The 26,659-nt window shown below is 40.7% G+C and overlaps 1 protein-coding gene and 1 long non-coding RNA gene across 23 annotated transcripts in view; one reads left to right on the forward strand and one right to left on the reverse strand.

Annotated features, from left to right (window-relative positions):
• LOC111188288 (macrophage mannose receptor 1-like) overlaps positions 1 to 25,804 on the reverse strand; it is a 111,410-nt gene extending 85,606 nt beyond the window's left edge. For 12 of the 21 annotated variants that reach the window (XR_007440444.1, XR_007440443.1, XR_007440445.1 and 9 more), the window contains exon 1: positions 598 to 715. Coding sequence is in view for 6 of the 21 variants with exons in the window: in XM_049482867.1 (XP_049338824.1) it covers positions 10,108 to 10,115; positions 10,209 to 10,577; positions 11,688 to 11,850; positions 13,502 to 13,719; positions 13,806 to 13,844; positions 14,490 to 14,577 (885 nt within the window). In the remaining 15 variants the exon portion in view is untranslated. Of the gene's footprint in view, positions 1 to 597; positions 716 to 8,867; positions 10,116 to 10,208; positions 10,578 to 11,687; positions 11,851 to 13,501; positions 13,720 to 13,805; positions 13,845 to 14,489; positions 14,913 to 16,937; positions 17,001 to 25,647 lie in introns of those variants that run through there. The other 9 variants (XM_049482869.1, XM_049482866.1, XM_049482870.1 and 6 more) reach the window with 6 other exon arrangements.
• LOC125803975 (uncharacterized) lies at positions 603 to 17,343 on the forward strand. 2 transcript variants are annotated; one of them, XR_007440452.1, is made up of 3 exons: positions 603 to 663; positions 16,956 to 17,147; positions 17,292 to 17,343. It is a non-coding gene; the product is annotated as an uncharacterized LOC125803975 (long non-coding RNA). The 2 variants fall into 2 exon arrangements; XR_007440451.1 differs by lacking the exon at positions 17,292 to 17,343 and adding an exon at positions 17,196 to 17,265.
• Positions 25,805 to 26,659: the final 855 nt, after the last annotated feature.

Raw genomic sequence — 26,659 nt, forward strand, 5'->3', positions numbered from 1 at the left:
AAAATTCTGCAGATTAACAGTCAGAAGTGTTTTTTAATATACATATAAAAATGAATCTTCTCTCAGTGTAGAATACCTGTACATTTACACTATTTCACGGTTCATGATAAAAATGAAGATGAATAATAAGAACAGAATGTAAAACATACAGAATATCCAGATTTAATTAAAGTTTTCCTGGTGTTTTTACTTTTTTGATGTCTCTAACAGAATTAATACATTTTCCTTGTGTTTTTTCACTTTAATTATTTTGATGTCACTAGAAATAAAACATTTATTTAATAAATAATAACATTTCTGGTAATGTTTTACAATAAAAGTCACAATTAACTGTAAGTTAAAATAAAGGCAATGTCTCAAACTAATGATCAATTGACACTAGTTTTAATTTTTTTTAAACATTAATGCATTTTAATGCAGAAGCATATTGTAAATAATAATGAATGGAGACATTTAATATTTTTAAATAAGTTTAACTAATTAATTGAGGCATTCTGTCATAAGTACAGTTAATTAATTTACCCTTATTGTAAAGTGTCACCAAGTTTCATGAACTACGGAAATAGGAAAAAAAGATATAAAAGAATTTTTTTTTACCTGTTCCGGTGTGTACAGGTGATCTGGTAGTCTGGGTGTGTGTCCTGCAGTGTGTGTGGTGTACAGGTGTTCTGGTAGTCTGGGTGTGTGTCCTGCAGTGTGTGTGGTGTGCAGCTGAACAGGGAAGAAACACAGTATGTTTGTACATAAAATGAAAATGTTGCTTAATGATTACCCTGTCTGTAGACTTCTGTGTTCTGTGGATCTGTTTTACTGCTGATTTACATAATGTTCCAGAGGAAAACACAGGGTCATCTTCTTTATGACAATAACCAAACTGTCACAGTAAAGAACATGATGTTCTGGGAAAGTCCCATAATGTATGAGCTGTGATGTATAGAGCTTTATATTTCCCTGTTTAACTTCAGCAGGGGAAGAGCTTTCTATATATTTTTTCTATCTACAGGGGTTGGACAATGAAACTGAAACACCTGGTTTTAGAGCACAATAATTTATTGTGGTGACGGACATTTCTGGTGGAAACAGGAGAGTTGAGGTGCACATTGAATTCTGCCGTGATTTGATCAGCCGTGGTTTTATGTTTTTTGGATACAATCCGGGTTAGCACCCGAACATCCCTTTCAGACAGCTTCCTCTCACAGCGTCCACAGTTAATCCTGTTGGATGTGGTTGGTCCTTCTTGGTGGTATGCTGACATTACCCTGGATACCGTGGCTCTTGATGCATCACAAATGTGTCCTCTTTTGAACTCTGGTATGTCACCCATAATGTTGTGTGCATTGCAATATTTTGAGCAGAACTGTGCTCTTACCCTGCTAATTGAACCTTCACACTCTGCTCTTACTGGTGCAATGTGCAATTAATGAAGATTGGCCACCAGGCTGCTCTAATTTAGCCATGAAACCTCCCACACTAAAATGACAGGTGTTTCAGTTTCATTGTCCAACCCCTGTATATCTTATATATAAAGCCCCCCAACTCTGGACTATAACTTTGTTGTAAACTGAGGATCTGGTGCTGTTGTTCACTACAGCCCACTGCAGGCAATTACCATATTTTCGGACTATAAAATGCACAGATTTTAGAGCGCACTATCAATAAACGTGTATTTTCTGGTCTATTTTCATACATAAAACGCACCGCATTACAAGGCGCATTAAGCGACACTAGTAAGGATGCCTACATCGAAGTAAACAAGGGTGCCGCCATGTTGTTTCTCCAGCACTAAGGCTGGGTGCAGCAGTATTAGCATTAGCCGCTAACTGTAGCGCTAGCAGGATATAAATGCCGCCCAACAGCGCTAGACTGTGAAACCCTGAGTGTTTCGTTAACTAGCACAGTAGCTAGCACTGGGGTTATCAGCTAATGCTAATGCTGCTGCAGCCAGCCTTAGGGCTGGAGAAACTTCACTGAAAACTTCAGCAGAGTGGCTTTACTGCTCCTTAATACCTGACTGGTAGAATTCATTCATAATTCATACATTGGTACTGGGTATTAATTGATACCTGTGTGATGAGATTGATTCCGTTTCAGTTTATCAGAAGTTATCAAAAGTTTCAGTTTATCTTCAGTGCAACTCCAGGCATTTACAGAGTGACTGACTGGCCATACAACACCGCTCTTCCCACACTTCACTCATGCTCAATTAGCCCCTCCCATAAATAATTTAAGTTTTCATTCAAATTTGCATATTGATGGTGCTATTGACTTAATAAATTATGATACATAGCTCTGCCCTACACAAAAGAAAATAATACTAGTAAAGTAAGTATCGGTATTGGTATCGGTATCGGTATCAGCAATACTGGCCCTGTACTTACTTGGTATTGGATTGACTCCAATTTTTGCAGTATCGCACATCCCTATGTTGCACCCTCAGGTTCTCCCGTCACCTGCCACAGACCAGCTGCCCACTGCCCAGTTTATGCCCCCTGTCTTGGACTAGTTGCTCAAACATCACTACTGGCTATATTAAAGTTTACATGAACTCTAACCAGCAGTATTTAACTGCCTCCATTGCTTTGGTTGCTACTCCCCTGAAAATACTAAACCATTATTTTTAAGCACTTTAAGCTGACTAGGATGGGTCCCCTCTTATAAGTCTGGGTTCCTCCAAAGGTTTCTTCTAAACTAAGAATGGCGGCGCGTGCACACGCTGCGGCTTCTCGCTCTCCCGAGGATACAGCGCTTTCGCGTTTTTTGTCCTGTTTTTGTACGTCTTTGTCGTGCGTTCACGTCCTGAAACGCACCTACAGCCGTGAGTTTCTGCTGGAAGCCGGTAGAAACTCACTTTTGGATTTAAACCGCGATCTCCGAGAAGAGCTGCGAGCCTGCGGCGTGCTCCGGACACCCGCACCCCCACCGACCCCCACCGCTGCAGCTCGCCCACAATGGAAGCGCCACAGGCGGCGGGAGAGACGGCAGAAGCGCGGTAAGCGGGGAGGTATCCGAGCGAGGCTAGCAGCTAGCCCACACAAGCCAGCTATCCCCACCATGCTTTTGGCGAATGTAAGATCGTTGGACAATAAACTGGACTACATCCGCTTACTTCAGTCAACTCAGAAGACAGTGAGAGACTGTTGTGTTTATATTTTCACGGAAACTTGGCTCAACAACAGCGTCCCGGACCATGCCATTCAGCTGGAGAGGCTAACATGCTATCGGGCGGACCGCGCGCTAGCTGACGGAGGTAAGAGCCGCGGCGGCGGACTCTGTGTTTACATCAGCGATGCTTGGTGTCGGAACGTTGTTGTGGTCTGTAAACACTGCTCACCGGTAGTGGAACTGATGATTATCAAATGCCGTCCGTTCTATCTACCGAGAGATTTCTCCGCCGTGCTGATCGCTGCTGTTTACATCCCTCCGACCTCCAACAACAGCGTGAGGAGTGAAGCACTGAATGAACTGTACCAGTATATCAGTGAGCAGCAGACAGCACACCCAGATGCTTTTCTCATTCTGGCTGGAGATTTCAGCCATGCAGACCCAAAGAGTGTGTTTTCTGGACTTTTTAAACACATAGACTTTCCAACCAGGGGAAACAACACTTTGAACCAGGTCTTTACTACAAAAAGAGGGGCTTACAGAGCCTCCCCCCTCCCCCACCTCGGAGCGTCTGACCACCTCACCATTATGCTAATGCCAGCTTACAGACCACTGGTTAAAGTCTCCAAACCAGTTCTGAAGCAGGTACGAGTGTGGCCAGAGGGTTCCTCAGAGGCACTTCAGGACTGTTTCAGCACAACAGACTGGAACATGTTTAGAGAGGCTGCCACCCACAACAACTCCACGGACATTCAGGAGTACACAGAAACTGTCTCTGCCTACATCACCAAGTGCATTGATGATGTAACCGACCTCAAGACCATCACTGTTCGGGCTAATCAGAAGCCATGGCTGACAGGAGAGGTCCACAAGCTCCTGAAGGCTAGAAATGCAGCCTTCACAGCTGGAGACCAGGCAGGCCTGAGGACAGCCAGGGCCAACCTGTCCCGCGGCATCAGGAAAGCTAAGAGGCAGTACTCCAAGAAGATATCCCAACGCTTCAGCGACAGCAGAGACACACGGAACCTGTGGCAAGGGATTCAGTCTATCACAGGCTACAAACCCCATCCACAGACCTGCAACAGCGACACATCTCTGCTGAACGACCTGAATGGATTCTTCGCAAGGTTCGAGCCACTCAACAACACACCCGCCCAGAAATCCATCCCTCCTCCTGGTGACCAGGTGCTAACGCTCTCCCAAGACAGTGTGAGGAGAGCATTCAGCAGGATCAATGCTCGAAAATCTCCTGGACCTGACAACATTCCTGGTCGTGTGCTGAAGGACTGTGCCTGGGAACTCGCAGAGGTTTATACGGACATCTACAACACCTCTCTGAGTCAGGCGGTGGTTCCCACATGCTTCAAAGCCACCACCATCATCCCTGTCCCTAAGAAGGCATCGCCATCCTGTCTCAACGACTATCGTCCGGTTGCACTCACCCCCATCCTCATGAAGTGCTTCGAACGACTAGTCATGCACCATATCAAGTCTTCACTCCCCTCCTCCCTGGACCCATACCAGTTTGCATATCGGTCAAATCGCTCGACCGATGATGCCATCTCCACTGTTCTTCACTCAGCCCTCACACACCTGGACAAGAAAGACACCTACGTCAGAATGCTGTTTGTTGACTTCAGTTCAGCATTCAACACAATCATCCCCCAACAGCTCATACACAAACTGGACAGTCTGGGGCTGAGCACTTCCCTGTGCAACTGGCTGTTGGACTTCCTGACTGGTAGACCACAGGCAGTGTGGGTTGGCAGCAACACATCCAGCATCACCACACTGAACACAGGGGCTCCCCAAGGATGTGTACTGAGCCCCCTCCTGTTCACTCTGCTGACCCACGACTGCACACCAGAACACACCTCCAATCTCTTCGTCAAGTTTGCGGATGACACGACGGTGGTGGGTCTCATCAGCAACAACGATGAGTCACACTACAGGAGCGAGGTGAGCCGCCTGGCCTCCTGGTGCAAACACAACAATCTCTCTCTGAACACAGAGAAGACTAAGGAGATTGTTGTGGACTTCAGGAGAACTCACACACTGCACACTCCTCTGTCCATCAACGGAACTGCTGTGGAGAGGGTGAGCAGCACCAAGTTCCTGGGTGTGCACGTCACAGAGGACCTCTCCTGGAGCACCAACTCAGCATCACTGGCCAGGAAGGCAAACCAGCGTCTCTACTTTCTCCGCAAGCTGAGAAGAGCTGGAGCCCCCACCCCCATCATGACCACTTTCTACAGAGGGGCCATCGAGAGCATCCTGACCAGCTGTTTCACCGTGTGGTACGGGGCCTGCACAGCATCCTGCCGCAGGACCCTCCAGCGCATCGTGAGAGCAGCTGAGAAGATCGTTGGCACCTCTCTCCCCTCCCTTCAGGACCTGTACAGCTCCCGCCTCACGCGGAAAGCCCTCCGTCTGGCAGGAGATCCCTCCCACCCACTACACAGCTTCTTCAGCCTGCTGCCATCAGGGAGAAGACTGCGGAGTCTCGGGTCTAGGACCAGCAGACTGCGAGACAGCCCCATCCATCAGGCTGTGAGGATGCTGAACTCTCTTCCCGCACTACCCCCCATCCCAATCCTGCCCACAGCACACACACTCTCATCATCCTGACCCCACATCCTCCCACCAACACAGTACTGAAACTCTGCACTAGAACACACACAGTACTGTAACTTTTGTAAAAGGACCTGCACTACACACCCAATACCTGCACTACTGTTACGCTGTACTGTCATACACACTTTAATTCCCCAAGAACTGGGAACTTTAAGAACTTTACCAGCCTTAAGCTAGATGCAACATTGCACTACTGTTATACGGGTTCTATTTATATTGTCACTTGATCTTAATCACCATTAATATTGCACTATTATCTTCTGTCTCACAAATGTCTATTGTGTTTTTGTTGTATTGTACATATAGTGTCTCCCACTCATTTAGATTTAGATTATATATTTATTTCTTTTTATTTCTATTTATATATCTATTTCACCCCCACCACTACTGCACCTTGTTCTGTCTCATGTATGTCTGTGTCCCTGCTGCTGTATTGTACACATAGTGTCTCCTATTCTTTCTTTTACTATAATCTATTATCTGTACTTGCTGTAAAATTGGGAAGGAGAGTAACGTAATTTCAATTCTATGTATGTCCTGTACATATGCAGCATTGACAATAAAACTACTTGACTTGACTTGACTTCTTCCAGCTCTAAACAAAGTTTTTCTTTGGTACAGTGGCTCACTGGAGGTTCTATGTTCTTTGTTTCATGCTTTATGATTCTCTGTCCTCCATCCAGATTCCTGTCAAGCTGCTTCACGACAACATCAGTTGTAAAAAGTCGCCATATTTATAAATTAGATTTGAGTTTATTTGATTTTGGGTTGAGGATGTGGCCAGAATTAGGTTCTAGGTTGAGTTTAAGGTTAATGTTAGGATCAGGGACAGGGTTAGGATTATGTTTCTGGTAAGGCTAGGTAAGATTTTTGTGCAATAAAAGTAGCATATTACGTCTATTTAATGTAACATACAGGGCCGCCGCTCTGCATACGCAGACAACGCAGCCAGCGTTAGGCCTCAACCATTTTGCAGTTGCAGGGAGCCAAATTGACTGAGAATGAAATGTGTTGAAATTATGACATTATTAAATTTAAAACCCAATGTGAATTATTTATGATACGCTCATCTTTTTTGTCTTTAAACATTGCATGGGGCACCTACTCTACTACTTAAAAGCGGCACGTTATTATTTTTGTGCATAATATAATGCCCCCACCCCTATTGCCTGAAATGGCACGGCTCGGTTTGCTCTGTTGGTTGTTGCCAGATGTGACATTTTCCAGTCAAATAAATAATCAAAAAATGCATGGAGGCGCTAAATCTTGCGCATGTTTAACCATTTTTAAAGTGTATGTGGCCATTCTATACAAAAACTTGTCCAGTGCAATATTTGTGTAAGTTAAAAACTTAAAATAAAATAAACAGAAGAAAAAGAAGCAGAAAGATGAGGCCCATGCATCCCTTTCTGGTGAGTAACTTCGATGTTAAAGGTTTAAATAGTTTTGATTACTTCATGTTCAGTGGTGTTGCCTGAGCTAGTTACGTTGGCTTTGCTGATTTGGTAGCTTTAAACGCTTAACTAGAAACTAATCTGGGTATTGCAAGGCACGTGGCACGTTCGCAAATAGTAGTAGTGTAGTTTGAAGATTTTTAGTGACTTTAATAAAAAATTAATAAACAGAGTAGCCTACCTATTGACTAATGCCGTCAGTGCACTATCCAAATGGTCTGTATGACAGCAGGATCAGACAGCTCTATAGATTTTTACAGGCTGATATAAATACACCACGAATATAAACGATAATTTCATAACCTTTAAGGCTGGCTTGTGTAAATGACGTGTCCACTGCTTAAAATAGACATGCATCGTTTCATTTATTATTTATACATTATAAATAGTACTCTTGTGCTGTTCTTCACTGTTATTGGCCTTACTTATAACGTTGTAAATATTCACAGTTACATGTGTAATTTTAATAAATAGTAAAATTTTGCGTAAACCTTTAGTGTTTGTGTGTGTGTGTGTGTGTGTGTTTTTTTTTTTTTTTTTTTTGGGGGGGGGCATAACCTGACCAGTTATGCTTAGGGCCTCCAAAACCTTAGCAGCGGCCCTGGTAACATATCAACAATATATCGACAGACCCCTACTGAGCATTTCAGACCATCAGTGTTGTGCGTGAACGAGTTCACGAAAGAGAGAGAGAGAGGAGCAATGACGAGGAGAGCATGGAGCGCGAGGGCGAGAGAGAGAGAAAGAGAGAGAGGAGCAATGACGAGGAGAGCGCGGAGTGCGAGGGCGAGAGAGAGAGAGAGGAGCAATGACGAGGAGAGCGCGGAAGGCGAGGGCGAGAGAGAGAGAGAAAGGAGCAACAACGCGGAAAGCGCAAGGCAGAGAGAGAGAGAGAGAGAGGAGCAATGACGAGGAGAGCATGGAGCGCGAGGGCAAGAGAGAGAGAGAGAGGAGCAATGACGAGGAGAGCATGGAGCGCAAGGGCAAGAGAGAGAGAGAGAGAGAGAGGAGCAATGACGAGGAGAGCGTGGAGCGTGAGGGCGAGAGAGAGAGAAAGAGAGAGAGAGGAGCAATGACGAGGAGAGCGCGGAGCGCGAGGGTGAGAGAGAGAGAGGAGCAATGACGAGGAGAGCAAGGAACGTGAGGGCGAGAGAGAGAGAGAAAGGAGCAACAACGCGGAGAGCGCAAGGCAGAGAGAGAGAGAGGAGCAACGACGAGGAGAGCGCGAGGGCGAGAGAGAGCGAGAGAGAGGAGCAACGACGCGGAGAGCGCGAGGGCGAGAGAGAAAGGAGCAATGATGTGGAGAGTGCGAGGGAGAGAGAGAGAGAGAGATGCAACAATGAGGAGAGCGCGGAGCGCGAGGGCGAGAGAGAGGAGCAATGACGAGGAGAGCGTGGAGTGCGAGAGAGAGAGAGAGGAGCTCACGAAAAAAGTAAAATGAACTGAACTTTGAACTAGTTCAGAATTAAAATTTTGAACTTTGAACGTGAACTGTTCACTTTGAGCATGTATGAACTGAACTTGAACTAGTTCAGAAAAGCTGTGAACTGGCCCAACACTGCAGACCATATTAGAGACCATATTAAAGTCTATGTAAGATCAGGAGGCTTGAGTACCAGATAAGTCCCTTTATTGATCTTAATAAAAAAATTAGATTAATGGAAAAAAATAACAAAGGTTGTTTCTCTGTTTATTAAATAAAGTATAAGACAAAGGGATGGCCAGAAAAAACAAAGGACAAGACCAGTAAACACCAGCAACACCAAAGATACAATATACCAGGGTAAATTAACAGTCCAGAGGTCAAAACGCAGCAAGGCAATATCAGAGGACAGGCAACAATCAGGTCAGAGGTCAGTGATACAAAGCAAAGCCAAAAAACGAAAGAGTGTAACACAGACGATGGAAAAAATACCAAATGAGCCCCTTTTATAGGGCTGGTATTCAGGTGATCTGCTTCCTGTAACTGCCATGTGTTGTGTCATGTGATCGGGATTGGGTGCGATGTTAGTGTGTGGTGCATTCTGGGCAATGTAGTCCAGAGGCTGCAGGTCGCAGGCAGAGCTCAGTGTGGGAGAGAAGAGAGCTCTTTCAGGACCAGGCATGACAAAAGCCTTCAGTACTTCGTAATGTTTCCATTTAATTTCTCAGCACTTCAAACATGCTATTGACTCTGAGGATATATGTGTTATTCTACCCGCAAACAAGTCTTGAAGTGTGTAACAAACTCATATTTTTTCTCCACAGCTAAACGAATGTCTTGACTTGACTTTGGCTTGACTTGTCTTGGCTTGTCCTTGTCTTGTGTTGACTTGACTTTAGCTTGGCTTGACTTGTCTTGTCTTGTCTTGACTTGACTTTAGCTTGGCTTGGATTGGCTTGACTTGATTTTAGCTTGTCTTGTCTTGTTTTTTTTTTTTACTTGACTTGACTTAAGCTTGGCTTGGCTTGGCTTTTCTTTACTGGACTCCTGCTTGGCTTGGTCTGGTTTCTGGACTTTTTGCATTACAATCTGGGTGGTCATTTTATTTTTACTGCAGAGCTCACAGCATCTATTCCTTCCAAAATGGTCTGGGACACTGATTTATTAGACTGTAATACACATTTTCCCTTTGTGTGATGGTTCATCCCAGATCCCTCTGAGCCCAGAGAATTTGCCTTCACTTCTGGGGATTGTAAACATAAGGCTTATATTTTTAAAGTATAGTTGTAGGTGGAATTTGTAAAATGTAACTCCATATAGTAGTGCTGGACACAGATTTCTCAATATATCACCTGATTAAATTAACATAATTATTTAAGTTGTTTCCCCTCATTATATCCCTATATTACCCCTGTCCCAAAAGCAGGATGATGTAGTAATGAAAGTAAACAGTAAAAACATCCAGTTCTGTTAGCGTTGTCTCTGAATCCTTTCTCAGAACTCTGAAAAGAAACAATCAGGATTAAGAACTGGTTCAGTGTGTGAACGTAAATCTAAATATTTCCAGCAGGAAATGACAGAAGTTCTGGTCTCACCATCAGATTCAGTGCAGATGAAGTTGAGGGTCTGGTTCTCCAGCAGACTGATCCACTGCTTACTTCCAGACTGAACCGCTCCTGATCTTTCTCCATTACTGCAGTCCTCCACTCCCGTCCCGTTCCCTGGAGCCCAGTTCTGGTAGCAGATAGCCGACCCGCTCACCCAGAACCAGAACCCCTGAGCACAGGTGTGACGCAGACCCACCCACACATTATCAGTGGAGGCGTTTCTAGCTACAGTCTTCACCCAGCGCTGAATTCCCTCAGTGTGAACAGAGACCAGGTCCACATGATTCTCTCTGCAGTATCTCAGAGCTTCCCACCACGTCTTCTTCTCTTTAATCAGGACCAGAGCAGAGACTTGCTCTGAAACAGAACAGAGGATTTGTTGTTTTGGATTCACAGTTAAAGTTACACTGAAAGTACAAGTGTGTTTTAGATTTTACTCAGGTCACTTTGTTGCTACACAAATGCTCTACCACTTATCTAGCAAAGCAGACTTAAAAGGAGTGGGTCCTGAAAACTGGTGGTAACCCACACCTATTGTAGGGATTTTGGCAGGAAAAAAAGGCTTCCAGGGAGGAAGCTGGCTTTTCCAGGAGAAAGGGAAAATGAACAAACAAAACAAAATGGCTCCTCCAAAAAAAGGAAACTGGAAAGTGGGGAACAGAAAGATAGAAGAGGTAAATCTACAGGGGTTGGACAATGAAACTGAAACACCTGCTTCAGAAACACAATAATTGATTGTGGTGACGGACAGTTCTGGTGGAAACAGGAGAGTTGAGGTGCATATTGAATTCTGCGTGATTTAATCAGCCGTGGTTTTATGTTTTTTGGATACAATCTGGGTTAGCACCCAAACATCCCTTTCAGACAGCTTCCTCTTACAGCGTCCACAGTTAATCCTGTTGGATGTGGTTCGTCCTTCTTGGTGGTATGCTGACATTACCCTGGATACCGTGGCTCTTGATGCATCACAAGACTTGCTGTGTTGGTCACAGATGCTCCAGCAAGACGTGCACCAACAATTTGTCCTCTTTTGAACTCTGGTATGTCACCCATAATGTTTTGTGCATTGCAATATTTTGAGCAGAACTGTGCTCTTACCCTGCTAATTGAACCTTCACACTCTGCTCTTACTGGTGCAATGTGCAATTAATGAAGATTGGACACCAGGCTGCTCCAATTTAGCCATGAAACCTCCCACACTAAAAAGACAGGTGTTTTAGTTTCATTGTCCAACCCCTGTAACTTGTAAAGTTATTTTCTTTTTTAATTTTCTCTCTTCTTTTGTTATGATGGAATAGAAAACAGAAAAGTAGCTCAAGACCCGAAAGCTTGAGAGAAAGAAAAGCAGCTACTTGGCTGCTCTCTCACACACTCACACTCACACAAAAGACACAGCAAATGCTGGTCTGTGTTGCTAATCTGCCAGATTACCAACAGAACCTGCCCGTTGTATCTCATTTTACTCACCTTTATAGCAGATAAATTGGAATGGTGAATAACAAAATACATCATCCCATCCGTATCCATATTCAGTCCGTAACTGCACACAGTTATCACCCACATGGTTGTTTGGCTGTCCATGGACCCAGTTACTGTATGAGAAGTTACTCCCATCTGACCAGATCCAGCTCTAGATACACATTAATACCTGATTAATAAAGTGTTTAAAACACTGCACTCAGTTCTCATTATCATAACAATTAAAATCAATTATAAAAAATATTACATAATAATAAAAACGGATGCCTGTCTTTAGTTTTAGGAAATATTTAAGCATAATTATCCTGATGTGGTTTAGTAGAAATATTTAAATAAATTGGGTCTGACACGGACATGTATAAACCATGATTTATATATTTAGACCTTTAAAAAAGCGACAACATCTCATCAGTTTTTGGGTAAATGAACTTTTGGTTCATTTACCCATAAAACTGAACTCTTTAAATCTTAATATATTTTTGTATTAAAGAGCCACTAAACCCTAAACTGTGCTATAGGCGAGGATGATGTTTTCGTGTACTTAGGTACACAGACACAACATCACAATATGCAAATCAGACAATAAATAATACCGCCTCCCTGCTGACGTCCAAACGTCTGCGTCTTACTGCTATCAGAGGCAGCAGAGGCTGCAGCTCTTCTTCCTGCTCCACCCCTAAACCCATACATCATCCAGTGCCCCTCCCAAACTACTCCTCATTTTTTTTGCCTTTTTAAAATTTGAGCTGAGGGTAGAATTTGTTCTATGCACATCTACACAATATGTAGTTATATACAACAATTAGTTCCGACCTCACAATCTGATTGGTTGAGAAGTGTTCTAGCCGTGATGATATATGTGATAACAGCATGGCCTTCTCACACTAAATCTGTATCACTCCGCCGATGCGTTGCTGAGTAACGTCATAGACTTCATATACTAGTATATGATGTCTATGAGTAAAGGCATATATATATACACACACAAGACATTTTTGAATCATCACCTCCAGCAGCAGCATAAGCTTAGCAAAGGCTAACGCCCAGTCAAGGCACGCTCGCCCCCAGCCCGCAGCGTTTCCTCGTCAATCCATTAGTTACCTCAGCCTCAGTCTGACATCCTGAATGGTTACCAGCCAGGCTACGCAAACCTAACCACAGTGCTGCAGCTAGCCTGCCAGCTAACTAACCAGCAACACAGCACCAGCAAACAGGCAGAAATGCTCGCAAACGCGCAGCTTTCACATGAAGACGACTCGACAGAGCTGAAAAGGAAAGTTTCAATGCTATTTCACTCTCCCAACTTTTACCAACCCCCTTAATCCCCAATTTTCATTTTAAGCTAATGTTGGTGGTGTTTGCCTGTATAAACCATACGCCATTTTGTAGCTACAGTTCTGTTACAGTTCACTTGTTGTGGAACTACTTTTTGCTGGAAGGCACAGTCTGTATTAAATCATTTTCATTATCCATTTTTTTAGGGTCTTTTATTTTCTTGATTCATTTTGTTAAAAAAAAAAACTGTTGTATAAAAGCAATAGAACACTCGAGGTCGTGTGTTATCGCAAATAAATAAATAAATAAGGTGTGCTCACCTTCGGCTGGTGTTCTATTGCTTAAAAGTACTGCAGCAGTTACACTGTGCGAATGACCAGGTAGCTGTACATTTAAAAAAATTCTAAATTTGCAAATAACTTTCTGTTAAATAACTTTGCGTGGTGATGTAAAATGTGCTGTTGGTATTTTCTAAACATGTTTTCCACTGATTTAGTTTTCTTCTAAATTCTACACCAACTGCTTACTCTGATGGTCTTCTGTTCAGGATTCTGTCTCAGTCCGATCCAGAAATGACCTGATGCTCCATTAAGAGCAGATTTTATAGCATCCACTTCCTCCTGGTTCTGAATGGTTGCCAGATCAGTGAATTTCTCTCTGCAGTATTTCTGAGCTTCAGTCCAGTTCTTTGCTGTGTTCACCACATGAAACTGACGAGTTCCACAGAAGGAGAGAGTCCACAGAGCTGTAGAGGTTAAAATCTCTCATCAGCATGGCAGTACAGTAATGAAGCAGCAGAGAGTTTTACACATGATCATGAACTCCACTGACCTGAGAACAGCAGGAGACAATGCAGTGCTGACCTCATGACTGTGGAGAGAGAGAGAGAGAGAGAGAGCGCCTGTCTCACATTTGCTAAAAAAACATCTTGATGATCTCCAGACTTCAGACAAAAGTGGAACTTTTTGGAAGGTGTATGTCCCGTTACATCCGGAGTAAAACTAACACATAATTTTAGAGAAAGAACGTCATACTGAATGTAGTAAAACATGGTGGTGGTAGTGTTTGTGTGTGTGATGGTCTGGGGCTGCTGGAATAGGAACTTGCTGTAATAGATGGAAGCAGGAATTCTGCTGTTTACCAGACAATCCTGAAGGAGAATCAGAATCCGGCCATCTGTTAATGCCCTCAAGCTCAGGTGTACTTGGGTTCTGCAGCAGGACAATGACCCAAAGCACACAAACAAAAAGTCCACCTCTGAATGGCTTTAAAAACTGATTGAAACTCTGATTGAAATGCTGTGGATGATCTTAAACAGGCTGTTTATGCTCGAAAACAGGACTAGTTTGGTCTGGATAGATTTTGTCCTTTAACCTTTTTACAGGCCAGGTGTCAGGGCCAGACAAGGAGGAGACTTGTGCAGATACGATAAAAATATTTTATTAAAAGATTCAGCAGGGGTAGTCAAAACAAGCCAGGTCAATACCAGAGAAACAATGAGCGGGGAAACCATACCATAAACGGGAGACAGTCCAGAGTTCATACACGAGCAGGGAGTATCACAGAGTAGGCAGAAATCCAAGTGAGAAACAGTCCAGGTCATACACAGAATATCCAATACACGGGCAAGGCAAAAATCAAGTCGGAAAAACACGGAAAAGGATCATACACGAAAATAACAATCAGGCAATGGAAACGCTTTGTAATGCAGGGTAGAACCAATACAATTACTCAGCGAGGAGTGAGAGTGAGCGTGGTCTATTTATACTGAATGGTAATCAATACTCAGGGCTTCCTGGAGGTGTCATGCGGTGTACCATGTGATCGGGAGTGTGTGTGATGTCATGGTGAGGTGCGTTCTGGGTATTGTAGTTGGAAGCTTGGAAATCGCAGGTAGAGCTGAGTGAGGGGAACACAGGTGTGCTTTCAGCACCAGACATGACACCAGGATTTTTGTCAGTTATCTAAATCTTGAGGATTTCTATTCAAGAATGACATAAAACCTTACATGTTTGATAAGGAACATTACTGAAAATCATAATTATAATAGTATATAATTGTAATAGAAAATATAAAAATTGTAGGTAAATCTCCTAACGTCAAAATATAATGAAAGAATCATAAAAATTGTTCTTTCCTGAACTTCATTTTAAAACCATTATTTTCCTGAATACAAATCAAACAGTTCATCTTCTCCAAACCTTTAGTTTCGTTATGTTTGTCTAGTTTTTTTTTTTACATCTATTTTAAAACATGCAGAATTTGGGTTGAATCCTGAGTTACTGATCTGGAATTATTAAGTGGAGTAGAGAGAAAACAGGCAGCTTCTCCAAGTGTCCTGTAGGAGATTTCAAAACCCTTAATTTTCAGAATGTAAATAAGTTATTTTACTGCAGAAAAAAGGGTTTTGTATCACCTACACCTGTAATAAATAAAATTATAATTGAAAAAATGCTTTTTATATTTACTAAGGTTTTCTTTGTTTGATATATTTTTTTTCATAATATAAAAAATATCATTATGAAAAAAAGCAAAAACAAAAGAAATCTGTAGGGGGTTAAATACATTTTCAAGCCTCTGTATGTTGATTACCTTGAGATTAACATTTCAGATTATGAATGGCCGCTACCCTTTACTGAGTTCCCTTGTCATCTGTTCGTGCCACGGCTCAATGCAATGCAAATTAGCAGCGATTATCCCAGATAGGGATGATGAATGTGACTTTTTTTTGTCTGGAATATTTCCTCATCCTTAATCGCTCAAAAAGGAGCAACTCATTCTACATTCACTACTTTACTAGTGAGACGTGTCACTTTGCCCGCTCCATCACATCACAGATCCATCCAATAATATATCTTGTCATGTCTTAAACTTGAGAAGCTGCATTAGTCCATTAGGAATCGTTCAGTCAGTGTCACACTGAATGAACGATACAGTAATGTTTCCTAAACTGGCTCAGATAATACATCTGCAGGTTTATTAAATAATTAATGAATGAATGAATGAATTAATTATTTAATAAACCTGTAGATGTACTATCTGGCTCAATTAATTAATTAATTAATTTATTTATTGTAATTTACATAACCTTAAATGTATATACCTTCTTATCTGTATGTATACACTTATTCATGTGCATGTATGCACATCTTGCATATATATATATATATATATATATATATATATATATATATATATATACACATTAATGTATGTGTTTTTGTGTGTGTGTGTATGGGTGGATAGATACGAGGGTGTGATGTTAAGGTATGGGGAAATTTTGATGGGCAATATTTCATGATATCTGTGTCTCATTTTCGATTGAAAAAGTGAATAAAATGATTTGAAAGCAAGAATACACCCAGAACACATTACTTCATAATTATTAAAAAAAATGTATCCATAATATACCCATATTTTCTTTACTTTCGACTAGTAGTAAAAGTAGTACAATTCTCCTTCACAATAAAAAGACTGTAAAAACAGCAGGAGCAGCAAAAAATATTTTGTCATTTTTACAGAAGTCCTGTTAGGTTTAAAATCCCCAAGTGCAAATTAACAACCAGAATTTTATCTTCTCTCAGTTTATGATAAAAAAAATTATGGTGTATAAAAAGACAATAATGTATGTAAACCGTACAGAATATCCAGAATATTTTACGTCACAAATTGTCCTGATGTTTTTACTTTAATTACTTTTCATTAAGAGTCACGGTTAGCAGCACTTACCACAGAAATAAACACTGTTAAATCCTCAATTAATGTCTCAATTAATCATTAACACAAGTTAGTAAATTTTTACATTACTGCATTTTAATGCATAAGCATACTCCAAAGTTTTAAAAAGTTTTAACTAATATCAACTCAAAATTCTGTTGCAAGTGCTGATAATTAATATTATTGAGTGACAAGTTTCATTAAGTACAGAAATAGGAATAAAGGTATTTAAGAATATTTTTTTACCTGTTCCTGTGTGTACAGGTGATCTGGTAGTCTGGGTGTGTGTCCTGCAGTGTGTGTGGTGTACAGGTGATCTGGTAGTCCGGGTGTGTGTCCTGCAGTGTGTGTGGTGTACAGGTGATCTGGTAGTCCGGGTGTGTGTCCTGCAGTGTGTGTGGTGTACAGGTGATCTGGTAGTCTGGGTGTGTGTCCTGCAGTGTGTGTGGTGTACAGGTGATCTGCTAGTCTGGGTGTGTGTCCTGCAGTGTGTGTGGTGTACAGGTGATCTGGTAGTCTGGGTGTGTGTCCTGCAGTGTGTGCGGTGTACAGGTGATCTGCTAGTCTGGGTGTGTGTCCTGCAGTGTGTGTGGTGTACAGGTGATCTGGTAGTCTGGGTGTGTGTCCTGCAGTGTGTGCGGTGTACAGGTGATCTGCTAGTCTGGGTGTGTGTCCTGCAGTGTGTGTTGTGTGCAACTGAACAGGGAAGAAACACAGTATGTATATAAAATGAAAATGTTGCTTAATGATTACCTTGTCTGTAGACTTCTGGGTTCTGTGGTTCTGTTTTACTGCTGATTTACATGATGTTCCAGAAGGAAAACACAGGGTCATCTTCTTTATGACAATAACCAAACTGTCACATTAAAGAACATGATGTTCTGGGAAAGTCCCATTATGTATGAGCTGTGATGTATAGAGATTTATATTTCCCTGTGTAACTTCAGCAGAGGGAGGAGCTTTCTCTTATATATTTTCTATATATATATCTTATTTGTAAAGCCCCCCAACTCAGGAATAACCTTCCAGAAAATGTACGGGAGTCTAGACTGAAAATGTTCTTGTTTAATTCAACTTTTGGTAAGTAATGCTTCCCCTTAGATGAACATTGCAGATCCAGGGGTTCATGGATATAGGGAATTGTGGGTAAACTGAGAAGCTGGTGCTGTTGTTCACTACAGTCCACTGCAGACAATTACTATATTTTCAGACTGTAAAATGCACAGATTATAAGTGAAGTTTCTCCAGCCCTAAGGCTGGGTGCAGCAGTATTAGCATTAGCCGCTAACAGTAGCGCTAGCAGTAGCACTAGCAGGACATAAATGCCGCCCAACAGAGGAACTGAGGAACTAGACTAGACTGAGGAACCCTGAGTGTTCTGGTAACCCAGGGCGCTGTCACCCCATGGTTCATCCCATGTATCTTGTTTTAACACTTAAAACGCAGACTAGAGTTCAATATACTCAAAGTCAAAGTCAAAGTGTTTTTTATTGTCATTTCAGCTATACACAATGAAAGTACACAATGAAACGAAACAACGTTCCTCCAGGGACCATGGTGCACATAAACACAGTGTAGACACAACAATAAGTGCAACAGTACAAAAGTGCAGACAGACAATACAACACAATACAGACAAAGAATAATAAATAACAAGACAGTGTGCAAATTATGCAGTGTGCAAAAAGACCAGTGAGGTAGTAATTACCTCTATTACACAGTGTGCAATAGAGTCCAGTGAGGTAGTAGGATTTTTAGTGCTATCCATTTTCTGGGGTAAGTGGGGTAAGAGTGTGTGTGCATGTACAGAAAAACCATCAGTGCAGTCTCTGCAGTTGAGGAGTCTGATGGCTTGGGGGTAGAAGCTGTTGCAGAATCTAGTCGTGGAGCGATTGGGACGAGGCAGGACACTGTGGACTTCTTCGGCACGGGGACGATGGTGGTGGACTTGAGGCACGTTGGGACAGTGGCGCTGCCACCTCTAAACGTTGAAAGAGCTAGCGCTGCAGTTAGCGGCTAATGCTAATGCTGCTGCACCCAGCCTTAGTGCTGAAGAAACTTCACCAAACTTCAGCGGAGTGGCTTTACTCCTCCATGATACCTGACTGGAAGAATTCATACGTAGGCGCACTGTAGATTTTTTTAGAAATGTAAAGGATTTTAGGTGCGCCTTATCCGGCACTGCAGGTTTGTGGATGGTGGAGTGGGTGGATGCCGGTGTTTCAGGGTGTCTCCATGTCTATGTTACCTTCTGGCTCTATTACTTTAGTTAGACTGTTTTATTCAGATCTGCCGGAGTCATTCGATACTCACACTCTGATAATATTTTATACAGTTGTTGTTTTATTGATTGAAATACCTTTAGCACAAAATTTGTTGGTAAGCTTATTGACCCTTCACCTGCATACACAATAGCAAGTTTTTAGAGGTTAGAGGTTTAGAGGAAGGAAACAAAAAGCTCAATAATCTCAGAGATTTCAGCTGCTGTTTCCACTCTGAGGAACAGAGTGAGGAAATGGAAGAACCACAGACACAGTTCTAGTAAAGACCTGTGGCAGAACAAGAAAAATCTAAACATGCTAAACATTATGATACAATATGGAAAATGCAAAAAGGTGCTTCTTTCTTTTATATTAAGATTTATTTCACTACAGACTCTGTGATATTTCAAAATATTTCACGTTTTATTTGCACATCTGCAACACATTCCAAAAACAGTTGGGCAGTAGAGCGTTTAGTACATTGTAATTTACGTTTCATTTCTCAACACTTAAAACATGAACTGACACTAAAGAAACAGAGTGATGTGTTTTTACGTGTTATTTGTATTGACTTTACAAATAACACGTATTTGTATTGACTTTAGCTCGGATTGTCTTGTCTTGCCTTGACGTTAGCTTGACTTGATTTGTCTTGATTTTAGCTCGTCTTGTTTTGTTTTGACTTTTCTTGTCTTGTCTTGACTTTAGCTAGACTTTACTTGTCTTGTCTTGACTGGATTTGTCTTGACTTTAGCTTGTCTTGTCTTGACTTGTCTTCTCTTCTCCTGTCTTGTTTTGGATTTTCTTGTCTTGACTTTAGCTTGGCTTGTCTTGACTTGATTCGTCTTGACTTTAGCTTGACTTGACTTTAGCTTGTCTTGAATTGTCTTGTCTTTAGTTTTGATTTGTCTTGTCTTGTCTTGAATTTAGCTTGACTTGACTTGTCTTGACTTGATTCGTCTTGACTTTAGCTTGACTTGTCTTGACTTTAGCTTGTCTTGAATTGTCTTGTCTTGACTTTAGCTTTGATTTGTCTTGACTTGACATGTCTTGTCTTGACTTTAGCTTGTCTTGTCTTGACTTGTCTTCTCTTCTCCTGTCTTGTTTTGGATTGTCTTGTCTTGACTTTAGCTTGACTTGTCTTGACTTGATTCATCTTGACTTTAGCTTGACTTGACTTTAGCTTGTCTTGAATTGTCTTGTCTTTAGTTTTGATTTGTCTTGTCTTGTCTTGACTTTAGCTTGACTTGACTTGTCTTGACTTGATTCATCTTGACTTTAGCTTGACTTGTCTTGACTTTAGCTTGACTTGTCTTGACTTTAGCTTGTCTTGACTTTAGCTTGTCTTTTCTTGACTGGATTTGTCTTGACTTTAGCTTGGATTGTCTTGTCTTGTCTTGAATTGTCTTCTCTTGTCTTGTTTTGAATTGTCTTGTCTTGACATTAGCTTTGTTTTGTCTTGACTTGACATGTCTTGTCTTGACTTTAGCTTGACTTGTCTTATATTGAATTGTTTTGACTTTTCTTGTCTTGACCTTTCTTGTCTTGACTTGACTTTAGCTTGACTTGACTTGATTTGGATTGTCTTGTCTTGATTTGTCTTGACTTTAGCTTGGATTGTCTTGTCTTGACTTTAGCTTGGATTGTCTTGTCTTGACTTGCCTTGTCTTGACTTGCCTTGTCTTGACTTTAGCTTGTCTCGTCTTTTGTTGTCTTGTCTTGACTTGTCTTGTCTTTACTGGACTCCTGCTTGGCTTGGTCTGGTTTTTGGACTTTTTGCATTACAATCTGGGTGGTCCTTTAATTTTTACTGCAGAGCTCACAGCGTCCATTCCTTCCAAAATGGTCTGGGACTCTGATTTATTAGACTGTAATACACATTTTCCCTTTGTATGGTGGTTCATCCCAGATCCCTCTGAGCCCAGAGAATTTGCCTTCACTTCTGGGGACTGTAAACATAAAGCTTACAGTTTTAAAGTAGTAGTTGTAGTTTAAAATTGTAGTAAAGTTGTAGGAATTTGTGAAATGTAACTCCATATAGTAGTGCTGGACACAGATTTCTCAATATATCACCTGATTAAATTAATCTTATCATAATCCCTATATTGCTTCTGTCCCAAAAGAATGATGATGTAGTAATGAAAGTAAACAGTAAAAAGATCCAGTTCTGTTAGCGTTGTCTCTGAATCCTTTCTCAGAACTCTGAAAAGAAACAATCAGGATTAAGAACTGGTTCAGTGTGTGAACGTAAATTTAAATCTTTCCAACAGGAAATAACAGAAGTTCTGGTCTCACCATCAGATTCAGTGCAGATGAAGTTGAGGGTCTGGTTCTCCAGCAGACTGATCCACTGCTTACTTCCAGACTGAACCGCTCCTGATCTTTCTCCATTACTGCAGTCCTCCACTCCCGTCCCGTTCCCTGGAGCCCAGTTCTGGTAGCAGATAGTCGACCCACTCACCCAGAACCAGAACCCCTGAGCACAGGTGTGACGCAGACCCACCCACACATTATCAGTGGAGGCGTTTCTAGCTACAGTCTCCACCCAGCGCTGAATTCCCTCAGTGTGAACAGAGACCAGGTCCACATGATTCTCTCTGCAGTATCTCAGAGCTTCTCTCCACATCATCTTCTCTTTAATCAGGACCAGAGCAGAGACTGGCTCTGAAAGAGGATCAATTGAGTTTAAGTATTTAAATAGAACATTCTCTACAACAAATGTTATCAAAAAGCTGCTTAACAGAAATCCAGGCCTACGCCTCTTATGAGCAAACCAAACCAAAGGTTTGAACTCTGGTGTAAAATGGACTTTTGTTGTAGTAAAACATGATAAAAAGTTCTTATCTTTGATGAATAGCACACCTCTGTTCTCCCACAGCGTTCAGAGATCCAGAAATTTTAACAATTTGTCCAAACACCCTTCAGACTGGGTGATACAGGGCATAATTTACCCTGATAAATCTCTTTTTCCACCGTTATCCAGCTCAAAGTAGCTCCACACCTGCTTGCTAGAATCCGGAGAGAGCCCTGACATTTAAAACGAGGCATTAATAACTTAAATAGTGCACAAGAAGCTTATTAAAAAGCACTGTTTACATCCTATAAGACTGAAAATAACAGACAAATATATACACAAAGACTCCGCATAGTCTGCCTCCTGGTGCCAGCTGCTACGCTATACGAAGTCTATGTATATATATATGTCTATGTTATTGTCAGTTCAGTGATGGCAGCACTCAGAGCTGAAGCTAGCATTATGGGATGTAAACAGTGGATTTTAATAAGCTTCTTGGGCACTTTTTAAGTTATTAATGTCTCGTTTTAAATGTCAGAGCTCTCCAGATTCTAGTAAGGAGGTGTGGAGCTACTTTGAGCTGGATAACAGTGTAAAAAGCGATTTATCGGGGGAAATTATGCCCCGTGTCACCCAGTCTGAAGGGTCTGAAGTACTTTTTATCATGTTTTACTACACCTAAAGTCCATTTTACACTAGAGTTCTTTAAGAGAAAGAAACCTTGGGAGGAACCAAAGCCTCAAAGAAGGATCCCATCATTCTTTGGTTGAAACCAAATAGCTACACAACTTAAAATAAATTGAAAACAATTACTGTGCTAAAAGAATGAGACAATAAAGACTGTGACTAATATAAGAACAGGTTGTGAATTATGATAATGTTTATTGTTAATGTGAAAGTCACAGTGAAGTGGAGTGTGGTAAGGAGGAATCAATGGGAGGAGGCAGAGCAGCAACAGCATCGCAATGAGCATGAAGAAGCTATTTGTAGTTCTATGATAATTACAGACTGTAGTCCTGTATCTGTTATTCTGCATTCTTTATTAATATTCTCCTTCTTCCACCCTGTTTTTCAATACTCAGAACCTACAGGAGAGAAAACCACCACAGAGCAGATATTACTATTATTATATAGGTGGTGGGGCACCAGGAGTGAGTAGCATAAAGTTATCCAAAAGCATTATGTAGGACTGGTGGAGGAGAACATTCAGAAAACTGTGATTAAAAACCAGGGTTTTTTCACCAAATATTAAATTCTGAACTCTTAAACTTTATTAAAATGAACTTGTTTTCTTTGCATTATTTGAGGTCTGAAAGCTCTGCATCTTTTTTGTTATTTCAACCTTTTTTTAATTTTCTGCAAATAAATGCTCTAAATGACAATATTTTTATTTGGAATTTGGGAGAAATGTTGTCTGTAGTTTATAGAATAAAACAACAATGTTCATTTTACTCAAATATAAACCTATAAATAGCAAACTGATTCAGAAACTGAAGTTGTCTCTAAAATTTTACCAGAGCTGTATATTTGCCCACAGTTCATTTGACTGTAATGCATTCTGGGACCTGTAGTTTACAGTCTACATAAACTATAGAAACATATTATATAGAAATACAAATATATGAACAAATGCATGTTCTACTTTTAAGTTTATTTGAGATAGTCCTGGTATGATTTGACCTGTGATTAGGTGTGTGTCTGATCTACCTTCATAGCAGATAAAAGGATCTAGTCGATAACAGGCACCATCACCCCATTTGTATCCATTCCATAAGTGTGCACAGTTATCACCCACAGGCATGTTCGGTTCCCCAGGGTTCCAATCTTCGTATGAGGAGTTACTCCCATCTGACCAGATCCAGCTCTAGAGACACATTAATGCCTGATCAATAAACTGATTAAACACTGCACTTACGGTTCTCATTATTTGCCCTTTAAAAGAAAAAGGAATAAACTAATACTCTATTAAATCCTAACTGCTGCAGTTACACGTTAAATAGTTAAAAAAGAGCTGCTTACAATAGGGTTCACTTTAGGATTCAGTCTCAGTCCGATCCAGACATAGTCTGATGATCCATTAACAGCAGATTTTACAGCATCCATTTCCTCCTGGTTCTCAATGGTTGCCAGATCAGTGTATTTCTCTCTGCAGTATTTCTGAGCTTCAGTCCAGTTCTTATTGTCGTTCACCAGATAAAACTGACGAGTTCCACAGAAGGAGAGAGTCCACAGAGCTGTAGGGGTTAAAATCTCTCATCAGCATGGCAGTACAGTAATGAAGCAGCAGAGAGTTTTACACATGATCATGAACTCCACTGACCTGAGAACAGCAGGAGACAATGCAGTGCTGACCTCATGACTGTGGAGAGAGAGAGAGAGAGAGAGAGAGAGAGAGCCTGTCTCAAATTTGCCAAATAAATGTAAATATTCTTTGGACTGACGAGACAAAAGTGGAACTTTTTGGAAGGTGTGTGTCCCGTTACATCTGGTGTGAAATTAACACATAATTTCAGAAAAAGAACATCATCATACTGAATGTAAAACATGGTGGTGGTAGTGTTTGTGTGTGATGGTCTGGGGCTGCTGGAATAGGAACTTCCTGTAATAGATGGAAGCAGGAATTCTGCTGTTTATCAGACAATCCTGAAGGAGAATCAGAATCCGTCCATCTGTTCATGACCTCAAGCTCAGGTGTACTTGGGTTCTGCAGCAGGACAATGACCCAAAGCACACAAACACAAATCCACCTCTGAATGGCTTAAAAAACTAAATGAAGGTTTTAGAGTGGCCTATTTAGAGTCTGATTCCTCTACAGAGATGAGAGCGATTTGTTACCAGTTATCAGTAAAGCTGATTGCAGTTGTTGCCGCTACGGGTGACAAAACCAAGTTATTAGTTTTAGGGGGCAAACACTTTTTCACACAAAGCTAGATTGGTTTGAATTTTTTTTTCCTTTAATACATAAAATGATCATTTAAAAGTGCTTTTTATATTTACTCAGGTTATATTAGTCTAATATTAAAGTTTGTTTGACATATCAGTATCACAAAAAAGCAAAAACAAACAAAAAAAATGTAGGGCAAATACTTCACACCACTGTATGTAAACATATTACATAATTATTATGTATTTAATTATTTAATTTATTAATTTGTGTGTGTGTGTGTGAATGTTTCCGTCAAGCCCTCTGGCAAGATGTTAAGGTATGGGGAAAATTTGATGGTTAATATTTCAGGATATCTGTGTCTCATGCCTGTTTTTCGATTGTTAAAGTGAATAAAAATGATTTGAAAACAAGAATACACCCAGAACACATTACTTTATAATTATTTTGAAAAAATATCCATATTTTCACTTTCTACTAGTAGTAAATGTAGTAAAATTCTCCTACACAATAAAAAGACTGTAAAAACAGCAGGAGCAGCAAAAACTCTTTTGTCATTTTTACAGAAGTCCTGTTAGGTTTAAAATCTCCAAGTGCAAATTAACAACCAGAATGCTTTTAAACACAACAAATTATCTTCTCTCAGTTTAGGATAAAAACATAATGGTGTATAATAAGACAATAATGTATGTAAACTGTACAGAATATCCAGAATATTTTACTTTAAATTTTCCTGATGTTTTTACTTTAATTACTTTGATGATGTCACTATAAATAAAATAACTATTCCACTAACACTTTTCATTAAGAGTCACGGTTAGCAGCACTTACCACAGAAATAAACACTGTTAAATGCTCAGTTATTATCTATATAATATAATTAATTATTAATTGACATTAGTTAAGACATTTTTACATTACATAAGCATATTCCAAATAATAATGAATGGAGACATTCGTTTAAAAAAGTTTTAACTAATGTCAATTCAAAATTCTGTTGCAAGAACTTTTTTTTACCTGTTCCTGTGTGTACAGGTGATCTGGTAGTCTGGGTGTGTGTCCTGCAGTGTGTGTGGTGTACAGGTGTTCTGGTAGTCCGGGTGTGTGTCCTGCAGTGTGTGTGGTGTACAGGTGATCTGGTAGTCTGGGTGTGTGTCCTGCAGTGTGTGTGGTGTGCAGCTGAACAGGGAAGAAACACAGTATGTTTGTACATAAAATGAAAATGTTGCTTAATGATTACCCTGTTAGTCTGTGTAGACTTCTGTGTTCTGTGGTTCTGTTTTATTGCTTAATTATCCAAAGGAAAACATAGGGTCATCTTCTTTATGACAATAACCAAATTTCAGCAGGAGGAGGAGCTTTCTCTTATAAAGCCTCCCAACTCTGGAATAACCTTAACTTACAGTAACAGGGTTGCAAATCAGGCTAAGTTGTGGTTTACCCCAGGTACAGATGCTAACTGTAAACTGTCAAGGACAAACATGGTTATATAAATATATAAAGTAAACTTTTTACTCTACTCATTATTAGTCTTACAATATGAGTAACAGGGTTGCGTTCACTGAGTGACACACACAACTTGGACAAACTTATTTGGAAAAAAAAAACTTGAAAGTTGTTAGAGCACTTACTCTTGGTCTTGCCATGTGGGCATAAAATGTCCTTGTGATGTCACTTCCTTTGTGCCAGTAGACAAATATTTTTAACTCTTTCTCTGCAGGTAAAATTCCTTATGGTAACAGGGTTGAGCGCATGTTGTGGGACACGACTTAATAGCATAAAAACTGTAACATGCAAAACAATGTAGACAAAAGAAGTTGTTTTCATAAGTAAAGGAGATGCAGATCAACAATATACAAGAGGAAGTCATTTATTTAGAGCTTATTTTAATTGTTAAATTTGCCAAAGGAGTTGATCACCCAATGTGTGGGACAAGAGAAAACGGCCATTTTTTAAAGTGGTCCAAAGGTATTCGGTCTTTTGAATAATATCTAAGGAGCTTATTTTTCCACCGTATTTTACAGTTTGT

This window comes from Astyanax mexicanus, chromosome 8 (genome assembly GCF_023375975.1).
Source record: "Astyanax mexicanus isolate ESR-SI-001 chromosome 8, AstMex3_surface, whole genome shotgun sequence".
NCBI classification, from domain to species: Eukaryota; Metazoa; Chordata; class Actinopteri; order Characiformes; family Acestrorhamphidae; genus Astyanax; species Astyanax mexicanus.